Genomic DNA, 10,114 nt, shown 5'->3' with positions numbered 1-10,114 from the left:
TGATAACAAAACTTTGATATGCATAATGTTAGTAAAATAAAACGAGAAGAAATAATCATAACACATATTCTATAAAAATTCGTAGTAATCTATAGACAAGAAACTAAAGCTAGGTAAAACAATAATAGATGAGTCATCTGCATTTGTACATATGAAATTCACTAGAAATCTGATGTCAATATCTTTGCAAGACCAAAGTCACCTACATTTGTACAATTTCAGAATGAATATCATTAGGATTGCTGAAGTCATACATAAAGTATACTTTTCTTGAGCTTAAGTCATCGATCAAGGTGTGCCCTTTGATCTCTAGCAATAAATCTATTGAAACACTGAAATAATACAAGAAGTTTCTATCAAGCACTTGGGAGTTTTGAGCTATGGAATATTGTCTCAGCACATACAACAAAGTCTTGAGCCCTCCAGACCTAAAAATGCTCGGTTGGGTGGGTATATATCGAGCCCCAAGCCTAAAAGAGCCATTGGAAGGAAGCTGCCCTTTGTAAGTCACATCGGATCAATCTGGTGTGCCAAATGTGTACACCATATTTGTTCTGACGCTAGTCGTTACTGTTTGGAAGATTCTCTGGGCCATGTCAAAGGTCCAGTGTGCATCGGACTGGTTCGGTGACTGCCACATCAAATAGCCATTAGAGCTAGCTATTGTCGAACGTTGAGCCTTTAGGGTCTGATGCCCCAGCAAACTCAAGATTCAGATAACTCATTATATGCGTGTTTGGTTCGGTGCCTTGGTCTAGTGAACTTTACTACCGGAATCACGTTCTTTGCCGAGTGTCTATAACATTCAACAAAGGCTATTTTACACTCGGCAAAGCCTTTGCCGAGTGTAACACTCGGCAAATATTTCATCGGCAAAGGGTTCTTTGCCGAGTACTTTTTTTGGACACTCGGCAAAGACTTTGCCGAGTGTCAAAAAGCACTCGGCAAAGGAAAACACTCGGCAAATTAAGAATCGATTTTTTTACAAAAAACAACAAAACATTTTTTTAAATTCTAGGAACAACTCTCCAACCCTACCTATTACCTTACCCGTTGCCCTATCATTTTTCACTATTATTTTGAATCAAACTTATATATTTTGTAAATGGTGAGATTCAAACTTGCAACCTCTCTCTCGCGCATACCCTCCTATACCACTACACTACTACACTAATTATGTCTATATTACGTTTTTATTCCCCATGTACTATAACAAATCGAGAGTAATTTGATTATTTAAGACACTAAATGAGTTCATTTGAAAATGTGACCAACTATAAAGTTGCATAACTTTTTGAGATTTACAGGTTTTATTTTAATAGTTTCTACATCCGAGACCGTTTACAAAATTTGAATTTTAAATTTGAAAACTTCACACGAATTTTTCAATGATAAGATGATTTCAAATCAAAAAATTGTCAACTACAAAGTTTCATTATATTCAAACCTACAACTTTTATTTTGGTGGTTTTTCCATCCGAGACAGTTTGAAAAATTCAAATTTCAAAATTCAAACATAGTTTTGCATAACAAGATGATTTCAAACCAAAACATTGTCAACTACAAAGTTTCATAACTCTTCAATACCTACAACTTTCATGTTGATGGTTTTTTCTTACGAAGTGGTTTTCAAAATTCAAATTTTAAATTTTTTAAATTCAGACGTAGTTTTCATTGACAATATGACTTCAAATGAAAAAATTATCAACTATAAACTTCTATAACTTCTCAAGATCTACAAAGTTTATTTTGGTTGTTTGGTCATTTGTTTATCTCACATGATGGTTCTAACAATATGCACAATTTCTATATGTCTCTCTCGTAGTTTCATAAACTACGAGAGAGATATAGGTTTTATGAACAAATTTATTTTTATTTTATCATATGAAGAAATGTTCAATATATCAATTGTACATCATGATGAGTTATACAAATTTGTAGTTGAAAACTTTTTCATTTAAATTAATTTACTACTTTAAAATATGATTTTTAAATTGTCTTTGCCTAGTGTTGGAGAAAAAACACTCGGCAAAGAGCTCTTTGCCGAGTGTTGTATTTGTGACACTCGGCAAAGAGCCCTTTGCCGAGTGTAAAAAAAGACACTCGGCAAAGAAACTCTTTGCCGAGTGTCAAAAATAAAACACTCGGCAAAGAAACTCTTCGCCGAGTGTTTTATTTTACCGAGGGTTTTTTGCGTGGCACTCAGCAAAGAGCTTCTTTGCCGAGTGCCCGAAATAAAACACTCGGCAAAGAATATGACACTCGGCAAAGAGCCAAATTCCGGTAGTGCTTCCGGATGATCCGGTGCACACAGAAATAGCCTAGTCTTGTATTCTTCATATTTCTTCACTTGTCTTATGTCTTGGACTTCGCTTAATGTTTGTAAGTCCTCCACGAGTCTTGTAATGTCTTGTTTGAGGTGTTGCTTATTTAATGTCTTAGTCCAAGTTCAGTCTACATCTTGTGAACTAAAAACATAAACACTAGCAAACACTTTAGTCCACAATTTATGTTGGTCACCAAACACCAAAATCACGTAAGTAAATGGCCAGAATCCATTTTCCTTACACTACCCTTATTTCTTTAAGAAGTTGTCTCAGTCTAAGGGGTTCAAGGCGAAAGGGTTTAATTCAAGTGATGAAGATGCTCTTACAACAAACTAGCCTTTAGAACAGGAAATAAAAAAATTCAACCAAGGGCTAGTTTGAAGACACATTTTCTTATTTCTTGCCTAAGGGCTAGTTCATTTTTAAAATATTCTCCATGTCACCGTGACAGAAGTGAGGATGGTTTCTATGAAAAACATATAAAACAAAAAAATAGATAGTAAACAAAAAAGAAAAATATGGATGGGTACCATTTTGAGGGTGTGTAAAAGATACCTACAAACATGATATCACTGCTGCTATGAAACGCAACACACTTATTCAAAACTTTCAGTGACTAAGGGTGGCACTTATACTCAACACTCAGCAACACAATCAGTGCCCACGAATGAGAATTGACACTAAGAGTGTATTTGGTTTGAGTAATGAAGTGATCCATCTTCTTCTCACTCCTCACTTTTTTATTTGGTTTGTGGAATAGAATGGATTGATCCATCACCATCTCATTCCTCATAAGCTAATAATTAGTATATACATGAGGAGTGGGTTGATTCCACTAAAATTGATGGAATGAACTTATGATGCATCACCTCATGAAGCATAGAGTGACTCTACAAACCAAACACATCATAAAGGCTTGGAGAGGGCTGCAGTTATAGGGGACACTCCTAGCCAAGAACTGGTACTAAATCCATCACTTTTAGTATCGGTTATTTAAAAGAACCGGTTCTATACTGATTTTGGTAGGAAATCCAATTCATCTAGCAGGAATGGGAAAAACTTTCAATATCGGTTATTAAAAACGGTTTTAAAGACGGCTTTTATTTTTTGCTCTAGTTGATAGATCTTTAGTAACTGGTATTAAAGAGTTGAGTTTTAGTACCGGTTCTATCAAAGAACCGGTACTAAAGATATTAGTACTGGTTGTTGGTTTGAACCGGTACTACATAACTTAATATTAGTATTGGTTTTTGTCTTTAACCGGTACTAATATCATCGACAGGCGCTGGCCATTTTAAATCGGTACTGGAGCTAATATTAATATCAGGTTTAAAATATCCGAAAGAAATGTTATTGGACAAAAGCTTCATTCTTCAGTACTGATATAATATACATAATGTAAATAAACATATAATGTTCTTGTCGTTTATCGCGTGAACGCTAGATAATTTTTCTTCCATCGCAACGAATGGCATATTATGCTAGTAAAAAAAGAGTAATGGCCCTAATAGCAAGAACGTTTACTACTGGTATAAATATTTTTAAATACAAATACTTATTGGTTAAGGAAATACTACTGATATGGATTTGATTTGCTGGCAAATGGAGCACTAAATGTGTATGTATAACGTAATTAAATATGCATTGGGATGTCCCTATATATAGCATATGCTAGCTTGAATATCATGTATTTTGTCATGCTCTATTTGCAAGGAGAGAGAAATCTCATAGCACATTTTCATTATTGTACTGTAGGCAACACTGCCATATAAAAAAAGATGATCAAATCGTAGCAATTAAGTTCAATGAAGACTATTATTATCGCTAGTAGATATGCACTCTCTGGGATGTGTCCATATATATGGCATATGCTAGCTTGTACATACTACTAGCTATATATATATATACCTCTCATGCTTTGTAAGGGAAGACAACAAATCTCGTGGCATAGTTTTTGGAGTAGTATTATAAGCATTTTATTCCATAACTTTATGCCCCCAACCCAAATAGCGTGAGTATAATATCAACGGCCGGATGGCCTATATATTATTAGGACACCGATACACCAAGTAAGTCGATCATCTTCCTCCCAGAGCCAACAGGACTGTGGCAGCCGTACGTAGCCACGACAAGAAACAAAAGCCCCAAGAAAAAAAAAAAGGCAGCGCTAGCTTACCGTCAGGTGAAGATGAAGATCAACGCCGGCCGCCGCGACGACGGGATTGCAGCGGCGACGCTCCTGGCCGCCGTTCTTTTCGGATGTCTCGCGACCTCCGTGCAGTGTAAGTTTATAGGCCAAAAAAGAGTGATTTCTCTACGCTGCCGGAGCTGTGTGTGCATATATTCTGACGCAATACATATACATAGGTGCTCGAGTAGTGCCAGCAGATGCCACTACCGGAGACGGAGAGCGCGGGCAGGAGGCGGAGTTGGCGTTGCCGCCGCCGTTCTGCTACAAGGCGTGCGGCAACGGGCGCTGCGACTTCTGCTGCGCCAGCCAGTACACGCCGACGTTCTGCTGGGACACCCAGGCCATGTGCAAGCGCGAGTGCCATCCGCCCATCAGCCCTCCCAGTTCCGTATGAGGATGTGACGTGGCAACGATCGTGGATGCAGGTTCCTATAGCGTCGATCAGTCGCGTGCGTGCGTGCGTGCATGCATGTCATTAGATTCAGCCTCGCATCGCATCATCCCCTCAGCCATGGCCTATGCCATTTGTATTTGCTTGGTAATAACTCTGGTGCTCCATGAATTTTAAATCTAAAACTGTCTACATGCTTTCTTGGAACGTGCGCGGTCTTGGTGAGCCTGGCAAATGTGTGCATGATTGTCCGCGATATGCTGCTTTCCTCTAAATCCTCCGTTGTATGCATCCAGGAGGCGAAGCTTTTGCTGGCATTGACGACATGAAAGCTCGTTCTTTTCTCCCGCCCAAAACTCTCCTCCTTCGTCTTCTCTGGCGCGTCTCTCCTGTCTCCTCCCATAACCCGTCACTGCGACACCTCACAACCTCTTTCTCTGTCACTGCGCCTTCTTCAACATCAGTATGAACTCTTCGTTCTTTTGCCAATGCATGCCTATGCAGCTGCGCGCGTGTCACCTCTCATTACAGCCAACAACTATGCTTTAACTACAATGTCCATGTGTTGTGACGGTACAATAATCATATTTGATGATATAGTGAAACAATTATACGATACGTGATGGTCCAGTAGCGTAGCAAAGCCAGTGTGATAGACCTTTCTCACAACAAATAAATTTAAAATTAAAGTGAACCCTACTAAAAAATAAATATCTATCTCTACTTGTCGGCGTTTCGAGACCGGGGGTCCCTTGGCCGACGAGTGAATGTCGCCGCGTGCCCCAGCCCAGATGGGTCGACGCGAGGCCAAGCGCGAAGGGGAGAAGTGAGGTGGCCGGAGACAGGCGTGATAGAGGTGGAAATCCCGCGGCCTTCGTGTTCGTCCCGCGCCCAGGTCGGGTGCGCTTGCAGTAGGGGATTACAAGCGTCCACGCGGGAGAGGGAGCGAGCGGCTTCAAGCGAGCGCATGTCTCGTCCTCGTCCCCGCGCGGCCAACCCCCTCTAAGAGGGCCCTGGTCCTTCCTTTTATAGGCGTAAGGAGAGGATCCAGGTGTACAATGGGGGTGTAGCATAGTGCTACGTGTCTAGCGGAGGGGAGCTAGCGCCCTAAGTACACGCCATCGTGGCGGCCGGAGAGGTTTTGGCGCCCGGTTCGTGTGATGTCGTGGCCGTTGGAGGAGCGCCGGAGCCTGGCGGAGGGACAGCTGTCGGGGCTGTCGAGTCCTTGCTGACGTTATCTTGCTTCCGTAAGGGGGTGAAGAGCCGCCGTCGTTAGGGAGCGTGCGGGGCGCCATCATAGCCTATCTGGCGGAGCGAGCCAGATGGGACGTCGCTCTTGTTCCCCGTAGCCTGAGTCAGCTTGGGGCAGGGTAATGATGGCGCCTCCCGTTGACGTGGCCGGCCCGCGCCCTAGGTTGGGCGATGTGGAGGCTCCTCCGAGGTCGAGGTCGAGTCTGTCTTCCGTGGCCGTGGTCGAGTCTGAGCCCCTGGGTCGGGCGAGGCAGAGACCGTCGGCTGAGGCCAGGGCTGAGTCCGAGCCCTGGGGTCGGGCGAAGCGGAGTTCGTCGTCTTCTGGGGCTGAGCCTAAGTCCGAGCCCTGGGTCGGGCGGAGCGGAGTTCGTCGTCTTCCGGGGCTTAGCCCGAGTCTGAGCCCTGGGTCGGGCGGAGCGGAGTTCGTCGTCTTCCGGGGCTTAGCCCGAGTCCGAGCCCTGGGTCGGGTGGAGCGGAGTTCGCCGTCTTCCGGGGCTTAGCCCGAGTCCGAGCCCTGGGTCGGGCGGAGCGGAGCTTCCTAAGGCGCCTAAGGTCGGGCCTGACTGCCTGTCAGCCTCACTCTGTCAAGTGGCACCGCAGTCGGTGCAGCGCAGGCGGCGCTGTCCTTCTGTCAGGTCGGTCAGTGGAGCGGCGAAGTGACTGCGGTCACTTCGGCTCTGTCGACTGAAGGGCGCGCGTCAGGATAAAGGTGTCAGGCCACCTTTGCATTAAATGCTCCTGCGATTTGGTCGGTCGGCGCGGCGATTCGGTCAGGGTTGCTTCTTGGCGAAGACAGGGCCTCGGGCGAGCCGGAAATGTATTCGTTGCTGGAGGGGGCCTCGGGCGAGACGGAGATCCTCCGGGGTCGGCTGCCCTCGCCCGAGGCTAGGCTCGGGCGAGGCGTGATCGAGTCCCTCGAATGGACCGATCCCTGACTTAATTGCACCCATCAGGCCTTTGCAGCTTTGTGCTGATGGGGGTTACCAGCTGAGAATTAGGAGCCTTGAGGGTACCCCTAATTATGGTCCCCGACACTACTATATTAAAGCATCAGTTTTAACGGTCGTCCCACGTCATGTTTTTACAAATATCCTCTCATATCTATTTTAAATTAAGCCGCCGCACGTCTGGCCCCTCCGTACAGACAACATCCACGTCCCAAACCACACCTCCGCATATATATGGCCAAACGGGCAGCCCGACACGGGCCCGACGTCCGCAGGAGGGCACAGCACGGCGGCCTACTAACCTTGTCGGCCCGGCCCATTAGCCCATCGGGTCATTTGGTTAAATTATGTAAAATATTAAAAAGCGGTGCAGGAGATGGGTTCACACCCACGGCCTGATGGAAAAAAGAGCGGGAACACCGTGTAAAGCTATCTAACCAATAGAATATCATGCTCAAGTGTTTTTAATATTGAATATAAGTTATACATATGTATATACGATTTTTGTAAAATAAAAAAATATAATCGTGCCGAGTCGGTCCAGCACTACGGGCCGAGGCTACGGCCCAAGCACGGCACATTGCTCGTGTTGGACTGACCCTGACACTATTAAATGGGTCGTGTCCCAAACCGGGCCGCCAGACATGGACCATGTGGGGGACAGATATCCCCTGGGTCCACCAGAAGGACAAGATGCCTCCCGAGGGGCCCGTGGGCCCAATAATCCGCAAGGTCATCCCTTCGTGGGCTGATGCCAGGGCTGAGTCCGAGCCCTGGGGTCGGGCGAAGCGGAGTTCGTCGTCCTTCGGGGCTGAGCCCGAGTCCGAGCCCTCGGGTCGGGCGAGGCAGAGTTCGTCGTCTTCCGGGGCTGAGCCCAAGTCCGAGCCCTGGGGTCGGGCGGAGCGGAGTTCGTCGTCTTCCGGGGCCGAGCCCGAGTCCGAGCCCTGGGGTCGGGCGGAGCGGAGTTTGCCGTCTTTCGGGGCTGAGCCCGAGTCCGAGCCCTGGGGTCGGGCGGAGCGGAGTTCGCCGTCTTCCGGGGCTGAGCCCGAGTCCGAGCCCTGGGGTCGGGCGGAGCGGAGTTCGCCGTCTTCTGGGGCTGAGCCCGAGTCCGAGCCCTGGGGTCGGGCGGAGCGGAGTTCGCCGTCTTTCGGGGCTGAGCCCAAGTCCGAGCCCTGGGGTCGGGCGGAGCGGAGTTCGCCGTCTTCCGGGGCTGAGCCCGAGTCCGAGCCCTGGGGTCGAGCGAAGCGGAGTTTCCTATGGCGCCTGAGGTCGGACTTGGCTGCTATCAGCCTCACTCTGTCGAGTGGCACTGCAGTCGGAGCGGCGCAGGCGGCGCTGTCCTCTTGTCAGACCGGTCAGTGGAGCGGCGAAGTGACTACGGTCACTTCGGCTCTGTCGACTGGGGGGCGTGCGTCAGGATAAAGGTGTCAGGCCACCTTTGCATTAAATGCCCCTGCGATTTGGTCGGTTGGCGTGGCGAGTTGGCCAAGGTTGCTTCTCGGTGAAGACTGGGCCTCGGGCGAGCCGAGGGTATGCCCGTTGCTGGAGGGGGTCTTCGGGCGAGACGTAGATCCTCCGGGGTCGGCTGCCCTTGCCCGAGGCTGGGCTCGGGCGAGGCGTGATCGCGTCCCTTGAATGGACCGATCCTTGACTTAATCGTACCCATCAGGCCTTTGCAGCTTTGTGCTGATGGGGGTTACCAGCTGAGATTTAGGAGCCTTGAGGGTACCCCTAATTATGGTCCCCGACAGTAGCCCCTGAGCCTCGAAGGGAGTGTTAATACTCGCTTGGAGGCTTTTGTCGCACTTTTTTGCAAGGGGACCAGCCTTTCTCGGTTGTGTTTTGTTCCGGTGGGTGTGCGCGAGCGCACCCGCCGGGTGTAGCCCCTGAGGGCTCGGAGGAGTGGTTTGACTCCTTCGAGGTCTTAATGCATTTCGAAACTGAAAGGGAAATGTGCCTTGGGCCATTTCTAAGTATTTTGGTGATTTAGTGTCAGACACAAGTGCTTAAGCGTAAAATGGTGGACAAAGTACAAACCAAGGATAAAGGTATGTTTCTCAGACTTAGTACATTGTTTTATGGACTAATGTATTGTGTCTAAGTGCTGGAAACAGGAAAAATCCAATTGAAAATGTCTTGGCTCGGGTAGCCAAGAATCTGCTCAGTCTGGGAGCACCGGACTGTCCGGTGGTGCACCGGACAGTGTCCGGTGCGCCAGACTGGCTCGAGCGAAGTGGCCGCTCTCGGGAATTCACCGGCAACGTACGGCTATAATTCACTGGACTGTCCGGTGTGCACCGGACTGTCCGGTGAGCCAACGGTCGGCAGGGCCAACGGTCGGCCGCGCGATCTGCGCGGGACACGTGGCCGAGCCAACGGCTAGAAGGGGGCACCGGACTGTCCGGTGTGCACCGGACTGTCCGGTGTGCACCGGACATGTTCGGTGCGCCAACGGCTCTCAGGTTGCCAACGGTCGACTGTGCCATTTTTGGAAGGGAATCGGGCACCGGACAGTGTCCGGTGTGCACCGGACTGTCCGGTGCGCCAGTCGATAGAAGGCAAGATCAGCCTTCCTAGATTGCTCTCAACGGCTCCTAGCTGCCTTGGGGCTATAAAAGGGACCCCTAGGCGCATGGAGGAGTACACCAAGCATTCCTACAACATTCCTAAGCACCAAGAAATCGATTTCGCGCATTCGTTTCATTGTGATAGCATATAGAGCTCTAGTGGAGTTGTGAACTCATTGAGTTGTGTTGCGAGCTCTTGTTGCGACTTGTGTGCGTGTTGACACTCTGATTCTTGTGTCTTGTGTGCGTTGCTAATCCCTCCCTTGCTCTGTGTTCTTTGTGAATTTCAAGTGTAAGGGCGAGAGGCTCCAAGTTGTGGAGATTCCTCGCAAACGGGATTGAGAAAAAGCAAGCAAAACACCGTGGTATTCAAGTGGGTCTTTGGACCGCTTGAGAGGGGTTGATTGCAACCCTCGTCCGTTGGGACGCCACAACGTGGA

At 47.9% G+C, this 10,114-nt stretch overlaps 1 protein-coding gene across 1 annotated transcript; it reads left to right on the top strand.

The window, feature by feature from the left end:
* Positions 1–3,133: 3,133 nt before the first annotated feature.
* LOC103629976 (uncharacterized) lies at positions 3,134–5,116 on the top strand. Its single transcript, XM_008651074.2, has 2 exons — positions 3,134–4,609; positions 4,695–5,116. The coding sequence occupies exons 1-2, from the start codon at positions 4,516–4,518 to the stop codon at positions 4,910–4,912; spliced, it is 312 nt and encodes a 103-aa protein (XP_008649296.1). The 5' UTR covers positions 3,134–4,515; the 3' UTR covers positions 4,913–5,116.
* The last annotated feature ends 4,998 nt before the right edge of the window (positions 5,117–10,114 follow it).

This window comes from Zea mays, chromosome 6, assembly GCF_902167145.1.
Source record: "Zea mays cultivar B73 chromosome 6, Zm-B73-REFERENCE-NAM-5.0, whole genome shotgun sequence".
Classification (NCBI taxonomy): Eukaryota; Viridiplantae; Streptophyta; class Magnoliopsida; order Poales; family Poaceae; genus Zea; species Zea mays.
The sequence above is the reverse complement of the archived record's forward strand: the minus strand, read 5'-3'. Positions and strand labels throughout refer to the sequence as shown.

Bases quoted from the DNA above. Each gene is read 5' to 3' on its own strand.
- LOC103629976 (XM_008651074.2), top strand. From the start codon at position 4,516: ATGAAGATCAACGCCGGCCGCCGCGACGACGGGATTGCAGCGGCGACG. The intron at 4,610-4,694 runs GTAAGTTTATAG...ACATATACATAG, and splicing joins TCTCGCGACCTCCGTGCAGT to GTGCTCGAGTAGTGCCAGCA.